An 18,890-nucleotide genomic window follows, 5' to 3' on the forward strand; every position below is an offset into this window, starting at 1 on the left:
CCCGTTTAGAAGACAATCCTCCTCAGCTGGTATCCCTCTAACCTGTTAGCCACGGTTAGGAGGCGTGCATGTGGGGTCCCCCGCCTGCGCCGCAGCCCCGCCTGTGAGGGTGAATCTCTCCAGTGCCAGGCGATCCCTCGGAGGCCGCCGGGCGCGCGCGCGCGCGCACACGACCGGAGTGCGCGCCCCCGCCCCCCGCGAGCACGCCCTTCCCCCAACCCCCGCCCGCCCCGCGCTCCTTCAGCCCCGGCGCAGCTCAGCTGACCGCCGGGCGCCAGACGCTGGGGCTCCTAGCTCGCGAGCGCAGCTGCGGCGGCGCGAGCCTTTCAAGCCGCGCTCTCGCACACGCCGACACTCCCCCTGCGCGCCCCTCCCCCACCCCAGAACTGGGTCCAGGACCGACCGAGCGCGAGCCCGTGGCCGCTTCCCCGGCGCCGAGCGAGGAGCGAGGCTGCGGTGGCGAGCGGCGACCGCGCAGCCATGGGCGCGCCGGTGTCGCCTTAAAGCGGGCATACAGGGACCCCAGTCGGAGCGGCGGCAGCCTCGGCGGCGAGCCTTCCCGAGCGGCGGCGGCGGCGGCCGCAGAACAGCGCGGCCGGGATGAGCGGGAGCGGCGCGGCGCCCGGGCCGGGCTCCGGCTCCTCCCCGGCCGCCTGCCGCTTCGCGCACTACTTCGTGCTGTGCGGGATCGACGCGGACAGCGGGCTGGAGCCTGACGAGCTGGCGGGTAAGGCCGAGCTGGGGCGACGCGGAGGCGCGAAGCCGGCGGCGTGGGGGTCCCCTCAGGGACACGGGGGAGGCTGCGGAGACGTGCGGGAGGCAGGGATTGGGTTCTAGACAAAGTCCGCTCCTGGCTGCGCCCCCCGCCGTCGGCTCTCCTGCGGGACTGACGCTCGGGGGGCGATTTAATGACATTGTTATTTATTCCGCGTGCAGGGTACGCTGCTGAGCCCGCGGGCGTCTAGTCGCCGAGTGGGGGCTTTTGCCTCTCCGGCGTGTGGTTATTAATAACGGGCGCGGAGGCAGGGGCGAGGGCGGCACGCAGGCCCTTTCGCCCGCAGCTGCACGCGGAGGCGGCAAGTGACTCACGGGGCGCGTTAACTCCCCAGCCTTGCTGTTATCCCGTTGATCCCACCCCCCACCCTTTCCGCCCCGGCCGTGAAGTTTCAGCCCCGGCACGTGACGTGGCGCTCAGGCCTCTTTGGGGTGAGGGGTGTCGGAGACCAAGGCGGGTGATGGCCCCCCGGGCAAGCGCGGAGCGGGAGGCTAGTTGGACTTCATCCTTGATTGTTCCCGGTCTGCACCGCCTTCCGCCTCGGGTTCTGTGATGACGGCAGAGTCACCTTTTGGAATGCTGTCGATTTGGCAGTGTCACGGGAGCTGGCGGGGACTTTGGACGCTTCAGACCCAGCATGACGCTTTGTTGACATTGCCTACCCTGTACCCGAGTTTAAGGCGTTGGGTTCCCCTCAGTTGGGTGCACCTTGCGGTTCTGCCAGGGTTTCCCTGAAAGGACACCAGTCCCTCCTCTTGACTCATTTGATGGCGCAGTGCAGGGCTGAGCTGGGAACCGACGCTGGGAGAGGGGGGCCGTTAAAGGATTGGGGGGGGGGGAGGGGGACAGGTAGGGTAGTGCGCGGTGTCCAGAGGAGGCCAGAGAGAAATGACCCATTTCATTTTTCACGCATTTTTCATTCTGCTTGGCTCCGTGGCATCTTTGGTTTCTTTTTTTTTTTAAGTGAGTGAGACAAGTGACATCTACCGCCTGAACTTTATCTGTGTCAGTGTTAAACACTTAGGTCATAGCCTTTCAGAATGGCTTCCTTTGGACATAGCATTCTTTATTGATTGCACCAATGGGGATTTTTCTCCTTGCCTTTTGAGAGGACTGGGAAGAATGTATTAAATAATAAACGACATAGTAAACGAAACTGTTAAGCCTTAAGATACAGTACCCACCAGCCCATGTCTTAACTGAGTACCTTTTTATTAAGTCAGCTTCAGGGCAAAGCATTTTCAACAGTAAAAACTATAAGTCTAGTTTAAGCTGAAATTTTTCAGAAAAGAGGGATAATACAGTATCAGGTTTTCTGTATACATAATTATGCAATCATATTGTTTCTTTAAGATTTCACTTTTTTGGTCATATACATATTAAGAATGACTTTATTAACATGGCCAAAGAATGTGAAGTTAGAAAAAGTGCCTGTAGAGGAAATTGGGGAGAGTCCTCTTTTGGTATTGGTGAAGAGATTACTGGTATCTCATTTTTCTAGCATCCCTTCTTCCCTAAACGTTCTGAACATTGGTGACACAAGGGTCACTTGGAGGCCTTCTGTCAAGTGGTAATCGGTGAGAGGAAAAAGCCTGTATTTTTTCTTTTCCGTCTGGAGTCTGTATGCCTAGTAAAGTTAAAACAACATCAAAGATGTGTCCTGGGGTGCTTTAGACACAATGCAAATGGCTTTTTTAAACAAAATTAAACAGTAAAATGAATTTTTAATGTAGTTTTTAGAAATGATTCTCTTTTTGCTATTCTATGTGTGAATGTGGATGATTGATTGGAATTTCTGCTCCTCAGGGTGTCTTGTATTGGTAATATTTCAGTATCATTCATTCTTTGAACAGTTTTAAAGCCTTCTATGTGTAGACTGTGTTCTAGGCACTGGGGACAACTGTGAACAAAACAGTCAAAAATCCCTGCTGTCATATAGTTTATGCGCTAGTGGGGTAAGACACTCTGTAAACAAATAATGAATATATATTGTATCCCAGATGTTAGTAAGTGCTATGGGAAAAAAACAAAGCAGAGAAATGGGATGGTGGGGTAGCAGTTTTAAGTAGGATGGTCAGAGAAGGCCTCATGGAAAACATGCCATTTTGAACAGAGACCTGAAGGAGGTTAGGAAGCAAGCCATATTCAGTTGTCTGGGGAACAGTATTCCGGGCAGAGGAAGACAGCAAATGCAAAGACCCTGAGGTGGGTAGTGCCTAGTTTGTTTAGGTATCAGCAATGAGACTGGCACTGAGGGAGAGTGAGAGTAGTAGATAAAGTCCAAGAGAAAGGGTAGGGGAGATTGTGTAGGGCCTCGTAGACAATTGTTAGGCTTTAATCTGAGTGAGAGAGAACACCACTGGAAGGTTTTGAGCAGGGTAATGACAAAATCTGATGTACCTTTTAAAAGGATCACTGTGGCTGCTATGTTGAGTGATTACATCAGTGGCAAGATGGAGACAGGAGACCAGTTAGGAGGCTGTTTCACTATTTGAGGTGAGAGATGTGAAATGTTGGTGATTTAGACCAAGGCAGTAGCAGTGGAAGTGATGAGAATATAATTTGGATATATATTAAAGGTAGAGACAACAGGACTTGGTGATGAATTGAATATGGTATTTTATATTCAAAGAAAGGGATCAAAGATGACTCCAAGATTTGCAGCCTGAACAACTGAAAACAAATTCTCTCATTACTGAAATAGGGAAGACGGATGGAGAAGCAGGCTGCAGAGGATTAGTTCAGTTTTGGACATGTTAGTTTGAAGTATCCATTAGCTGTTCAAATGGAGATGTAAAATAGGTAAGATATCTCTCAGGCAAGAGGTGGGGCTGTAGATATTAATTTAAAGCCAAGGAATTGGGTGAAATCACCTGGGGAGTGAGTGTGACTAGAATAGAGAAAAGGCTCAAGGATTGAGTCAGGGGAGCATTCCAATGTTCAGAGTGAGAGAATCAGGAGAAAACAACCCAGAAGATTAAGGAATGTAACCAGTGAGATGGGAGGAAAACAGAAGAATGTATCAATTTCCTAATTTAACAATGCTCTTGACTTTTTTTTTTTTTTTTCTTGACTATTTCCCCAGAGCTAGATTTGGAGATAAGGAAACAAGTCCAGTGTGTTAGGCAAATTAGAAGCTTGTTTCTGTTTTACCACATTATTAATTCAAAATTAATGATAGTTAAGTTTCTATTTTGCTTTTCTGAAACTGATCTATTTTTGTCACACTGTTTCTTAGCAAGTTGTCACCCTGCTTGTAGAAGGTCTTAATTGACTTCCATTGAACAAATTCTACCAGTTGCTTTGTAAACTTGTTCTTAACATATGCATGTTCCTAGAATTCACACTTCACAGGTGGTGGGACAAATTAAGGACAAATACCATGTGATGAAGTAATACGATTAAGTAGACTAACACCTTGTAATAAAAGTTTCCAAGGCTTCAGATTTCTGTTAGACATTCGTCCCAGTAAAACCCAGCTTTCACAACAGAAGAAAATGTCTTCTATCTCAAGTAAGTAGGTTTCTTAATAGTTGAAAGTAATTTAAACATACATAAGTAAAATATACATATTTCAATATTGAGGACCTAGAATTTTTATGGAGATGTGCACAAATATATACTGATATTACATATTGTCCTTTCTCTACCACATCTTAGCTGTTAATGTGCTTCTCCTTCTCCTCATTGTGTATTTTCAAGGTGCCCTGGATCCATAAGCAAAAACTCCTTTAAGTGTTAACAAAAATATTTAAAATTCCTTTAAATGTTAAAGATAAGAAAAAGGTATCAAAACAGAATTCTTTATTGCATGAAGAAGAAAGATGTAAATGGAGGTAAATCTTGAAATTAGCTGATGGAATGGAAAGCAGAAAGTTTGAAATTTTTTTTTAGCTTTCATTTCCTTTAAGATCCGGCTGTAGGAACTTACATGGCTTGATTTACAGCAAGAAATCTCTAAGGCAATGGAAAAGTGAAGGACATAATTAGGCCTTTATTCAAGTAACAAATACGCAAGCCATCCAAGAAGTTTGCTTCTCTTTCACAATACCTAATACATAGTACACAGTATTTAACAAGTACATGAATATAAAGTTTACATGTGAGCCTATAAATTGTGTGACAACCAAAATAATCTTAAACCATTCCCATGAGCCTGAATTCAGTCTTGCTCATAGCTGTTGAGTTTGATGGGTGAGATCCCTTCCTTAGCATTTCTAGCTGTTTTTAGTTTTGATTGTCTTGAATGCGATTTCCAGAAGAACTTGGAGGCAGTGGAGACCATGGTCTAAGTTCAAATAGAATATTTAGTTCAAAGTATAATGCCATCATAATCCTAGAAGAAACCTTAGACATCATTTACAGTGATGAAACTGAGGCTGAGAGATTAAGGGACATCTTAAGATCACATTGAACCAGTAGCAGAATCCAGACTAGAGCCTAGTTGTTCGTGTACACTGTGCCCCAGAGTTTTTTGTTTAAACTCAGAAAAGATGAGTTTGACTGAGTTCAGCAAGAGTTTCAAGCTTACTGTCATGCAAGACTTGAATGTCACAGTCAGGACTGTGCTGAAGGCTTAAAAACAATGGGCAGAGGTACAGGCTCTGGTGGGTTGCCCTGATCTGACCACCATCGTTAGTGCCTCTTTTGTTAGCCACAATAGATTATGGTGGGAGTTTGAGAGGTTTGGCCTGATTAATAGCGGGGTCTGGGGAAGGAGTAATACAAGGATCAGCCACTACTCTAATGAAGCCAAAGAAGATTCAAGGTCTAGTTGCTGTGGTATAGTGATAGCTTGATTTAAAAAATTCACTGGGAAAAAAAACTCTTTATAATGAAATTGGCCCAACAAGGAGTGCTGCTGAACTTGTGATAACCCCAGGGCTCAGACATCTGCTCCATTTTGTTAATGCAGGACCCATCAGCATAGAGAAAGAAAAGAGAAGATGGTATGTTTTATTTAACCGAATGTACCCCCAATTTTTTTTTTTACCCAAAATATTATTTCAACATATAATCAATATACAAACAAACAAAAAACAAACCTTTTGCCATAGAGTTGATTCCAACCCATAGTGACCATAGAGAACAGAGTAGAACTGCCCCATAGGGTTTCCACGGAGCAGCTTGTATATTTGAACTGCCTTCCTTTTGGTTGGTGGCCATATCAATTAAACACTGTGCCACCAGGGCTCCATAATCAATATAAAAATTATAAAAGAGGCATTTTATATTTTTCTTACTACATCTTTGAAATCCATTGTTTGTTTTACTTGCAACACATCTCAATATGGACTAGCCCCATTTCAAGTGCTCAATAACCATACATGGTTAGTGGCTACCCTGTTGGATAATGTAGCCCTAGATCTCTGCAGGATTGGCTTCTCGGCGTTCAAGTCTCTGCACATGTGTTACCTCCTCCGAGAGGCCTTCCCAGACAATGCTATATAAAACAGTGTCCTTCCTCACTCTGTCTGCCCTACTTTTGCCAGTCACTCTGCATTATTTTCCTTACAGCGGTTGTTAGCTGCTGTCAGGCCGGCCCCTGACTTGTCACACCATGCACAACTGAAGGAAACTGCCTGATCTTGCACCATCCCTTTAAGATCAGATCTTTGTGATCTGTAGTGTAGTCATTGGCTAATTTTCAGAAGTAGATCACCAGGCCTTTCTTCATAATTCATCTTAGTTTAGAAACTCCACTGAAACCTGTTCAACATCATAGCAACACACAAACCTCACTGACAGACAGGTGGTGGCTGCACATAACGTACATTGGCTGGGAATCAACCTGGGTCTCCAGCATAGAAGGTGACAGTTGTACCACTGAATCACCAGTGCCTCCACATGGCACTTACTAGTACCTGACAATATACTGTAAATGCATTTGCTTGCTCTTTTTTTGCTTTATTATTATTATTTTTTATTGTACTTTAAATGAAGGTTTACAGAACAAACTAGCTTCTCTTTACACAGTTAGTACACATATTGTTTTATGACATTGGTTAACAACCCCATGACATGTCAACACTTTCCCTTCTCAACCTTGGGTTTCCTATTACCAGCTTTCCTGTCCCCTGCTACCTTCTAGTCCTTGCCTGGGCTGGTGTGCCCCTTTAGTCTCATTTTGTTTTATGGACCTGTCTAGTCTTGGGCTGAAGGGTGAACCTCGGGAGTGACTTCATTACTGAGCTAAGGGTGTCTCAGGGCCATACTTAGGGTTTTCCAGTCTCTGTCAGACCAGTAAGTCTGGTCTTTTTTTGTGAGTTAGGATTCTTTTCTACATTTTTCTCCACCTCTGGCTGGGATCCTCTGTTGTGATCCCTGTCAGAGCAGTCAGTGGTGGTAGCCGGGCACCATCTAGTTGTATTGGACTCAGTCTGGTGGAGGCTGTGGTAGATGTGGTCCATTAGTCCTATGCTTACTTTTTTTAAACATAATTTTATTTTGTTATGGAGAATATACACAGCAAAACATCAATTCAACAGTTTCTACATGTACCATTTTATGACATTGGTTACATTTTTTGAGTTGTGTAATCATTCTCACTCTTCTCAGTTGTTCCTCCCCCATTAACATAAATTTACTGTCCCCTAAGATTCCTATCTAATATTTTGAGTTGCTGTTGCCAGTTCGATCCCATACAGATAGTTCTTAAAAGAGCATAATGCTCAAGGCAGACTTTTTTTTTTCTTTTTTTACTAATTAAGGTAAAGTGTTGTTTGGTTTTAAGAACACTCCAGGGGATATTTTTGGTTTAAGGTTTAAAGATTATCTTAGGGCAATAATTTCAGGAGTTCCATCCAACCTTCACGGCTTCAGGAAGTCTGGAGTCTATGAGAAGTGGAAAATCTGTTCTGCGTTTCCCCCCTTTTGGTCAGGGTTCTTCTATGGAATCTTTGATTAAAATGTTCAGTAATGGTAGCTGGGCAGCATCCAGTCCTTCTGGTCTTAAGGAGGCAGTTATTTGTTTACTTTTTAATGCCAGTCTTCCCCATTAAATTGTCAGCTTTTAGAATGTAGGTTAGGGAGATTCCAGGTGGTACAGTGGTTAAGAGCTTGCCCGCTAACTAAAAGATCTGCAGTTCAAAATCACCAGCTGTTCCTTGGAAACCCTATGGGGCAGTTCTACTCTGTCCTGGAAGGTTGCTATGAGTCGAAATCAACTGGATGGCAACGTTTTTTTTTTTTTTTTTTTCCCAAGAAGGTTTTTTGTAGGGCCTTTGTCTCTTGTTTATTGTTACTGACGATTGATTGAAGTGTGGGTTTTTTAAATCCTAAGGTGGAAGTGAGAGTTTCTTTAAAAATGAGAAGCTTGAGACTGATGAAAAAAGCAAGTGGGTAAATGATTAATTATTAAAAAAGATATATATCAGCTTTGTGGAGAGCTACTAAAATTTCTTCTGCCTATAATATTTATTAGCCTGTCCCTTACCTCTTGCAACAAACTATGATAAGTAAAATTAATCTCCCCCCCCCCAGTTTTCTTTAAGCAAGCATACAGAGACCAGCAAAGCTTTGATTTTTTTTTTTAAAGCAAACAACATGTCTTATTTATTTATAAACTAGTGCCAAGTGATGAGCAGATAAATAGTAGGTAGAGTTTATGAAATTGCGGAAAGTGGTTGTACTAAAGAGTGCATGTACCTTCAGTAGTGGTTTTAGAGGAGCACCGTAAGAAGTCGCGTTCAGTTTCCTTGCTCGTGGGCACCCACGCTAGTTTTGGGCATGGTCAACAAGGATAGCTCTTTGTTTCTATAAAGTTTAATCCTATCTCTATATTTTTCCATATATACTTATTGTGCTTTATATAATGTCCTGTCCTTCTAAGGCTTCACTTTTTAAGATGGCACCAGAGATTCTGCAAATTTTCAGTATAAAACTGCCCTTTCAACATTACTTCTTAAATCAAACGCAGAGATGGCTGGGGATAAGAACTGGGAATCTAGGAACAAAAGTGGAAGTATTTTATACGCTGCTAAACCAGCACATCATGAGGTAGAAGAGTGTGGATTCTCAAATATCCCTTCACCTTGTCTAAAAATTCATAACTTTTACTAACTTTATTCTAAATTAAATATTGTAACTTTTTACTCACATGAGCTTCTTGAGTTACCTGTTTATTCTTCTGTAAACTTGAATACAGCACTGGTGCGGAAAACCGATTTTGAAATAATGCTTTCTTTAAATGATTTTCAAAGATAAGTGCTAGCATTCTTAAGTCAGAAATAACCCCAGGAAACCACCTTTATGCTCTGAAGCCACAAAAACATTTATTGGGTCATGAACTGTGGTTGGTGATTTATAAATGTTATCTTTCATCCTCGTAATAACTCGAAGGTATTACTGTCCTCATTTTGCAGATGAGGCTGAGGTTCAGTGAGTTGTTGCCCAAAGACGTAGAGACAGTAAAGGCCAGAGCTGGATTCCGTCCCAGGCTGTCAGTTCTAAAGTGGCCCTCTTTCACTGTGCCCTACTGTCTCCCTCTCCAAGACCTACAGACCAGCTGTCCTCAACTGCTGGGTCACAAATAATTTTTTATTAATAATAGTTGAAATACTGGGGTTGTAAATGATGTACATTTTTAATAAGTAAAATGGATTCAAGGCCTCCCCTCTAATTGTATCATTCTCACGCAGTTCCATTCTTATGCGCTTTTATTAGATGGGAGAGAAAGAGGTGGCGTTATATGCCCCTTACCAGGAAATGTGTATAGCTCCAGTGCATAATGGAAAACCTATCTTGTTGATGCTAAGGCTAAGCTACTGTAAGCTATTACTGTTGAGCTGTGAATAATTTCCGCATATTCATAAAGTCTTTTACGAGTACTTCTGCAAAAGTAGTCTTATTTGGTTCCTTTCCTGTAGACTTGTTAAAAATTTTGTTCATAATCCGAGAACACCCGGAGGAGTGCGTTTCTCAAGACTTATGCTGAACTAGATTGTTTCTAGATACCTTCCTCAGTTACAAGATGTGGCAATGTTTTGGAAAGGGCTTTTAAACTCTAGGGTGCAGTAACAATATAAAGTGGAATTATAATTTTAGGTTGTAAAATCTTTTAAGTTTAACCCTGCTGTGAAGACTGTAGTGCCGAGTCCTTAGGTATAGCTTGTATATTTTTAAGTAGTCTATTTTCTACGTCCCAGAGGCGTTGTGATGAAAATCCACCTGTTTCACATTCCTTAGTGTAATTTCCTTGTGCCAAAACCAGAGGAATCACGATTCCTGGTTTGAAGACAATGTTTTTAAGCAGGAGCCTTCTTGCCCTTCCCTTTCCATCCACTTTTCTGGCAGACACACTCGCTGTCATCTCTTTAACACAGGAAATTATCCTGTAGTTTGAGGAGACTAGTGTAGAAGTGATATATAAATTAAGTAAATTTGCAATAGTCTTAATTCTTCCATACAGATTGGCACAAGTTTGCTCATAGATGGATCTTTCATACTTCCTCCGTCCCTCCTTCAGAGATCACTGTTATTTCCACCTTAATCCTCATGAAGCCACCTCTCACTGTCCTTTTAGTTGTCTCTTATTAAAACCTCTAGAAGAAGAAACATTCCTTTGGCAAAAAATTCCAGGATCACTAAAACATCATAGTGAAGAATTCTTTTCAGTGTGTGACTAAATCCTCCAGTTACCTTCATTCCCAGCAGAACTAGGAAGAATTTCTTATTTCCCGCACCTTTTCAGGTTTAATACTTTTTGGTCCCCTCTATCGTTTCCTTCTGTCATAGTCCTTTGAGAAAACAGGGACAATCTGCTAGACCAACACTATTCTTTCTGTGTATTAAATTATTATTATTTTCTTTTTGCTATAGATTGGGGCTAAAAACGGAAGGAGGGATTGTTTCCCCTAGGCAGCTAAGGCAGGAATTGTTTGGGGGGAGATACCCTATAACAACAACAAAAAAAATTCCCTGAGGTGAAAGTCGCCCCCCCCCCCCAAAAAAAGAATCAGCAGCAGCATATCAACTGGAATGCCATGAGAATGAGATAGTGTCTTTAGTAAGAATAGGTTTGAACAGCAGTAATTTAGATTTAAAGCTCGTGTATGATTCACTTCCAGGACCGCAGTGTTTTGTTTTATTTTCTGGGTTAACTTATCTTCACTTCAAATTTAACCCCAACCTTTAAGGAAATTTAAATACCTGGGGTAACAAGATAACAGATTGTTTAAAAATATTTCCCATCTCCTGTCTCAACTGTATTCTTTTTCCTAATAAATAAACTTTTGTCTAGGTTTCAAAATATTCTGGCTCAACTCCAGGGAAAAGCGCTTTTGTACTTGACTTCACTTGCTTTGTGCCATTGTTCACAAGAACAGTGACTGATTTCACCGTTTATTAAAACACAGGCATTGGTACCATCGAGATGATTATGCCAAAATAGGTTGTTTTGTTTGTTTGTTCTCCCTCCTGTCTAGCAGTGCTTATTTCTTCATTGGCAGCCCTAGTTAGAACCAGATGTTAATTAAATACATGAAAGATGTATGTGTTTGAATGTAAAAATTTGCCTGTCCTTCATAGGGAAGGACTGACAGGTCTTATTTACTCTGAACCACTTTGAAACCATCTTGTCCTTGGTGGAAGGGGCCGAAAGGGAGAGAGTTAAAGCATGGGTATACAGACGATGGTAGAAAACAAAAAATTAAAAACCATGCCTGTTATGACAAAATCATCTTTTCCTGATTTCACTGATCTCTCTCTCACCTCCTCTTCCACCTTAGAACACAAATTTTTTGGCTCAAGGAGGAGAAATGGCACAGAGGTATCCAGATAAATGTCTCAAGCCCCTGAGACCCTACAAATTTTAAGCCTGTATGAGAAATAATGGAATCATTATAAAAAGTCTCCTGCACAAATGTTGAGCCTACCGAAAGTTTAACAAAATTACATTCACTTTTCCTTGGAACGAAATTTCCTCTTAGCAGGGGTAAAATTCAGCATTTTCTGAATGTGAACATAAAACCAAGAAGTAGACATAGTTTGTTGCATCATTAGGAGGCAGAGACCTTGATGTGAAATGTCTCTTGACATGTACGCACATTTAGTATTTATTTCTGTGCCCTATTGAACTTTGTGTTGAATAGATCAGGTGACAGCTTTTATCTGAAAGTCAGTCTTCCAGGGATAGCTGAAGCCCTGGGGAGTGTGTGTGTGTGTGTGTGTGTGTGTGAGAGAGAGAGAGATTGTGTGTGTGTGTGTGTGTGTGTGTGTGTGTGTGTTTCCCAAAATGTAGGGAAAAGGAAGATGTGACTTCTTAGATTCCTTGCTCTTAAAAATAGTTTTGTAGAATTCAGATTTGCCTTGAGACTTAAAGGAAATTGTAAATAGTTGTATTATTTTAGAAAACACAACTGAATAGTTTTGGAATGTCTTCTGAAATAATGAGAGATAGTCTCCTCTCAAGTGTGGGAACTATTTTGCACCCTGTTCCCCGACCTCTGCCTTTTGACCCTCTTGTTTTGTGGTGAGATTATAGGCCTTTCAGCTTTTCTCCATTCTACCCAGGTTTCCTTACACAGCAACATAAAGCTTTAAGCTTTCTTCAAAGATGCTTCTTACAAAATTGAGAAGAACATTCAGATTTAATTGTGGGTATGAGTTTTGTAAATATTTTCTTTAAAAAGTTTGTTTTTTCTTCCTTAGTACTCTTCTTCTCCCAAAGTATCTGTGTAATGAGATTTTCTAATAGAAACTTTGAAGTTGTGTGTGTGTGTATGTGTATGTGTGTGCATGACTAAAAATGTTTTTCTTTGGAGAGATTTCCTTTCTTAAAGTGAAAGTGCTGATTTAGGGAAAGGCTAAAAATTAGAGCTTTCTTGTGTAAGGAAGCCCAGTAGAGACTCAACTAGTTACTCTCTATTGTTGTCTCTTAGGTATGAGAAGTTAAAATCTAGATTCAGAGGGTGCCATGCAAGAGCAGCAGATTGATGATTTTCAGAGTCAGCGCTTTCACCTGCTTATCTTACAGTAAACAAATACTGTTTAGACGCCTAATCAGGCAAAATAGAATAGGAAGAGAAACAGGGACCCAGAAAAGGAGATAACTCATTTGTTTTTGCTGTTTTTTAGTAGCTTATGTAAGAGAGTTTCTGGGAAAGAAGATAAAATTAGTGACAAAAATAAAAATTAGAGATTATCTGTATATTATTGTTTTGCATCCTATCTTCAGGTGTATCCAGAAAACCAAGCATTTACTCTGTTCAAGACATTTTTAGTAGAATTTTCTGAGCAATGCCTGTTTTACAAACCCTCAGAAAGATTTATATTAATGAAGCATCAGAACTTTGGTTTACGTGGCACATTCTCGCTGCTGAATATTCCACCAAGAGTGAGGATAAATAAAATAATTGGTTTGAGATAACAAAATGCACTGAGTGCTTATTTTTTTAAATTGTGGTAAAATATATTTAACAAAATATTTAACATTTTAATTTTTTTTATTGTGGCTTTCAATTATAATAGTAATGTATGTTCAGTTTAAAAGCTACAAAATACAGAATTGCATAAGGAAAGTAACAGTCATCTGTTATCCCACAGGGGTTGAATTTAAGATAAAAATAGAAGTTTTGATTTCTGGTCACTAACTAGAAGAGTGACATTTTACTGAGGTGTTGTGGTTAAATGAGCTGAGCAATAATGCAAGAAACCCAATAAGATTTTTTTTTTTTTTGGTCCAAGTCATTGCCACTTGTTTAGTTTGTGATATCTGTGAAGACCTCAGTAAATAGCGGATTGAAAGAGTAGATGACAATATAAAATGGAGTTGACTACATCAGGTGTTTACTTTGAGGAATAGAAATTAAATCCTTATTACTTGCAACATATTTTCTTGACCAACATCCTGTACATAATCAGTAATTAAGGTAAAATGGGAAAAAGAAAGAGTAGCTCTGATTCTTAGGCTTGTACGCTAAAGTAATCTACTTTTTTTCTTTTTTGTTATGGAAAAGAAAGGGGAACGTATTAGTGACAAAAGAGATGGAAAGAGAGAGAGGAAGATGCTAGTAAACAGGCAATTCAGTGACAAATAAGATAAACTCTTGGTTTTAGTCTTATGGGAATCTGATTTATTCGTTGTCACGTAGAACAATGAAAACCATGTTTAGATGGTGTAAGAAACCTGTGATGGAAAATACAGTTGTCTCTATATATGAGACTAAATGGGCACTCCAGCCCAGGGGCAAGGATAAAAAGGAAAGCTGGACAAATGGAAATGGGGATTCTGAGGTCGAGAAGGGGCTTGTTGACACATCTCGGGGTTGGCAACCAATGTCACAAAACAATGTGTGTATTAATTGATGAGAAACTAATTTGCTCTGTAAACTTTAACCTAAAGCACAACAACAGCAACAAAATATGGTTGTCTCCCTTCAGGTTGATGGGAGAGAAGAATATTTTAGAACGCTAAATCTATCTAAAAGCAGCAGCAGATCTGCCAACATATGTCCCTCCCAGCTCCCTTTTCTGACTCCCATGTAAGGGCTATGTAAACATTTCAAGATCAGTGGTGGCACTAGCTGCAGAGACTGTGGATAATGCCTACAGTTTCCCTTTTCATGCGGTGGAATAATACTTCCAGGGACAATATTTTGACTGTCTTGCTATGTTTTGGCTATCAGTGCTTTTTAAATTCCCAGACTATGTTGCTATAAGGAAGTCAGAATTTCTGCCCCATTTTGTAAATGACTTGCCCCCTAAAACATATTTACCGTAAGTTTCATATGTTTAAAAGAAATACCTTAAGATAGCAAAGAAGGGATATTTGTTATAATAATTGGAAAAACTTATTCAAGGACAGGTGTGCTTCTCTCATTTTCTTTAAACCTATCAATTTGTGGACATGAATGTGAGTTTTCTGTGTTATAACAGCACCTCCCTTTTTCCTTTTGTTAAGGGAACCAAGTATGTGTGTATATTCATTTAAATCTGTGTTTTCAAACATAGGATTAGGATATAAATACATCATACTTAAGAAAAATGTAGCAACTTTTAAAAATAATATGTTTTTGATTAAAGTTTACACAGTAAATTAGATTCCCATTTGTCAGTTCCTACACAAATTGTTCAGTGACATTAGTTGTATTTTTTACAATGTGTCAGCATTTTCTTTAACTGCACTCTGCTTGTTTCATTTCTAGAACTCTAGTTTCCTTGCCCTCTTATCTTCTGGGTTTGCTTTGGAGTAGTTGTTGGCCTTCCTAACTTTTTTTTTGAGTTAGGAAAATTTGTTAAGCATTTATCAGGAAATAATTTACCCTTTTTCTGCAGTCCTTCAGTTTGTGCTTAAAATGCATTTTTTATGACAAGCTTTAGTGTGTATTTAGAGTGTATCTGTATTCGGAAGTTATGAGTCAGTGAGCCATATGCTTTTTAACATTCTGGATTTTGTATAGAACAGAACCACCTATAACCAGTTTGAAGGAGTGCTTGTGGCACCATGGTTAAGTGCTGGGCTGTTAAGCAAAAGAAAGGCCAGTGGTTTGAACTCACCAGTGGCTCCAGGAGAAAAGCCCCGGCGATCTGCTGGCGTAAAGATTACAGCCTAGGAAACCCTATGGGGCAGTTCTGCCCTGTCCTATAGGGTTTCTATGAGTTAGAATTGATGTGACGGCATATAACAACATAACCTGTTTGAATGTCTGCAAGTGCGTGCACTGGTTTTAGGCGTTCTGGTTAACGTGCTCCACAGCTAATGGAAAGATTGGTGGTTTGAGACTGCCCAGCGGTAGTCTTTAGACAAAGTAAAGTATTGTCGTACTGTGGGGGCTTGTGTGTTGCTGTGATGCTGGAAGCTATGCCACCGGTATTCAGACACCAGCAGGGTCACCCATGGAGGACAGATTTCAGCTGAGCTTCCAGACTAAGACAGACTAGGAAGAAGGACCCGGCAGCCTACTTCTGGAAAGCATTAGCCAGTGAAAACCTTATGAATAGCAGCGGAACATTGTCTGACAAAGTGCTGGAAGATGAGCCCCCCAGGTTGGAAGGCACTCGAAAGATGACTGGGGAAGAGCTGCCTCCTCAAAGTAGAGTAGACCTTAATGATGTGGATGGAGTAAAGTTTCCGGGACCTTCATTTGCTGATGTGGCACGACTCAAAATGAGAAGAAACAGCTGCAAATATCCATTAATAATCAGAACCTGGAATGTACGAAGTATGAATCTAGGGAAATTGGAAATCAGAAAAAATGAAAAGGAATGCATAAACATCGATATCCTAGGCATTAGTGAGCTGAAATGGACTGGTATTGGCCATTTTGAATCGGACAATCAAATAGTCTACTATGCTGGGAATGACAACTTGAAGAGGAATGGTGTTGCATTCATCGTCAAAAAGAACATTTCAAGATCTATCCTGCAGTACAATGCTGTTAATGATAGGATAATATCCATACGCCTATAAGGAAGACCAGTTAATATGACTATTATTCAAATTTACGCACCAACCACTAGGGCCAAAGATGAAGAAATAGAAGATTTTTATCAGCTGCTGCAGTCTGAAATTGATGGAACGTGCAGTCAAGATGCATTCATAATTACTGGCGATTGGAACACAAAAGTTGGAAACAAAGAAGGATCAGTAGTTGGAAAATACGGCCTTGGTGATAGAAACAATGCCAGAGATCGAATGATAGAATTTTGCAAGACCAACGACTTCTTCATTGCATTGCATTACCTTCTTTCAACAACATAAACGACGACTATACACATGGATCTCACCAGATGGAACACACAGAAATCAAATTGACTACATCTGTGGAAAGAGACGGTGGAAAAGCTCAATATCATCAGTCAGAACAAGGCCAGGGGCTGACTGTGGAACAGGCCATCAATTGCTTACATGCAAGTTCAAGCTGAAACTGAAGAAAATCAGAGCAAGTCCACAGAGAGCCAAAATATGACCTTGAGTATATCCCGCCTGAATTTAGAGACCATCTGAAGAATAGATTTGACTCATTGAACACTAGTGACCACAGATCAGACAAGTTGTGGAATGACATTGAGGACATCATCCATGAAGAAAGCAAGAGGTCACTGAAAAGACAGAAAAGACCAAGATGGATGTCAGAGGAGACTCTGAAACTTGCTCTTGAGCGTCGAGCAGCTAAAGCAAAAGGAAGAATTGATGAAGTAAAAGAACTGAACAGAAGATTTCAAAGGGCCTCTCGAGAAGACAAAGTAAAGTATTATAATGACACGTGCAAAGAGCTGGAGATAGAAAACCAAAAGGCAAGAACACGCTCGGCGTTTCTCAAGCTGAAAGAACTGAAGAAAAAATTAAAGCCTCAAGTTGCAATAGTGAAGGATTCCATGGGGAAAATATTAAATGATGCAGGAAGCATCAAAAGAAGATGGAAGGAATACACCAGAGTCATTATACCGAAAAGAATTAGTCAATATTCAACCATTTCAAGAGGTGGCATATAATCAGGAACCAGTGGTACTGAAGGAAGAATTCCAAGCTGCTCTGAAGGCATTGGCGAAAAACAAGGCTCCAGGAATTGATGGAATATCAATTGAGATGTTTCAACAAACAGATGCAGTGCTGGAGGTGCTCACTCGTCTCTGCCAAGAAATATGGAAGACAGCTTCCTGGCCAACTGACTGGAAGAGATCCATATTTATGCCTATTCCCAAGAAAGGTGATCCAACCGAATGCGGAAATTATAGAACAATATTGTTAATATTGCACGCAAGCAAAATTTTGCTGAAGATCATTCAAGAATGGCTGCAGCAGTATGTCAACAGGGAACTGCCAGAAATTCAGGCTGGTTTCAGAAGAGGACGTGGAACCAGGGATATCATTGTTGATGGCAGATGGATCCTGGCTGAAAGCAGAGAATACCAGAAGGATGTTTACCTGTGTTTTATTGACTGTGCAAAGGCATTCAACTGTGTGGATCCTAACAAACTATGGATAACACTGCGAAGAATGGGAATTCCAGACTGCTTAATTGTGCTCATGAGGAACCTTTACATGGATCAGGAGGCAGTTGTTCGGACAGAACAAGGGACACTGATTGGTTTAAAGTCAGGAAAGGTGTGCGTCAGGGTTGTATTCTTTCGCCATACCTATTTAATCTGTATGCTGAACAAATAATCCGAGAAGCTGGACTATATGAAGAAGAACGGGGCATCAAGATTGGAGGAGGACTCATTAACAACCTGCATTATGCAGAGGACAGAACCTTGCTTGCTGAAAGTGAAGAGGACTTGAAGCACTTACTACTGAAGATCAAAGACCACAGCCTTCAGTATGGATTACACCTCAACATAAAGAAAACAAAAATCCTCACAACTGGACCAATGAGCAACATCATGATAAACGGAGAAAAGATTGAAGTTGTCAAGGATTTCATTTTACTTGGATCCATAATCAACAGCCATGGAAGCAGCAGTCAAGAAATCAAAAGACACATTGCGTGGGGTAAGTCTGCTGCGAACGACCTCTTCGAAGTGTCGAAGAGCAAAGTTGTCACCCTGAGGACTAAGGTGCGTCTGACCCAAGCCATGGTATTTTCAATCGCATCATATGCATGTGAAAGCTGGACAATGAATAAGGAAGACCGAAGAAGAGTTGACGCTTTTGAATTGTGGTGTTGGCGAATATACCATGAATATACCATAGACTGCCAAAAGAACGAACAAATCTGCCTTGGAAGAAGTGCGGCCAAGAATGCTCCTTAGAGGCAAGGATGGCAAGACTGCGTCTTATATACTTTGGACATGTTGTCAGGAGGGATGAGTCCCTGGAGAAGGACATCATGCTTGGCAGAGTACAGGGTCAGGGGAAAAGAGGAAGACCCTCAACGAGGTGGATTGACACGGTGGCTGCAAAAATGAGCTCAAGCATAACAACGATTGTGAGGGTGGCGCAGGACCGGGCAATGTTTCGTTCTGTTGTGCATAGGGTCGCTATGAGTCAGAACTGACTCGATGGCACCTAACAACAACAACAACAGCGGTGCTGTGGATGAAAGACTTGGTGATCTACTTCTGAAAAATCAGCCATTGAAAACTCTGTGGAGCACAGTTTTACTCTGACACACATGAATTGCCATGAGTTAGAATTGACTCACTGGCAGCTGGTTTGGTTTTTGCACCTGGA

At 41.4% G+C, this 18,890-nt stretch overlaps 1 protein-coding gene across 5 annotated transcripts in view; it reads left to right on the forward strand.

Annotated features, from left to right (window-relative positions):
- Positions 1 to 585: 585 nt before the first annotated feature.
- DENND5B (DENN domain containing 5B) overlaps positions 586 to 18,890 on the forward strand; it is a 210,928-nt gene continuing 192,623 nt past the window's right edge. For all 5 annotated transcript variants that reach the window (XM_064284429.1, XM_064284427.1, XM_064284428.1 and 2 more), the window contains exon 1: positions 586 to 727. In XM_064284429.1, the coding sequence (XP_064140499.1) occupies positions 601 to 727 (127 nt within the window). In that variant the 5' untranslated portion in view covers positions 586 to 600. The remainder of the gene's footprint in view (positions 728 to 18,890) is intronic.

Source organism: Loxodonta africana, chromosome 4 (assembly GCF_030014295.1).
Source record: "Loxodonta africana isolate mLoxAfr1 chromosome 4, mLoxAfr1.hap2, whole genome shotgun sequence".
Classification (NCBI taxonomy): domain Eukaryota; kingdom Metazoa; phylum Chordata; class Mammalia; order Proboscidea; family Elephantidae; genus Loxodonta; species Loxodonta africana.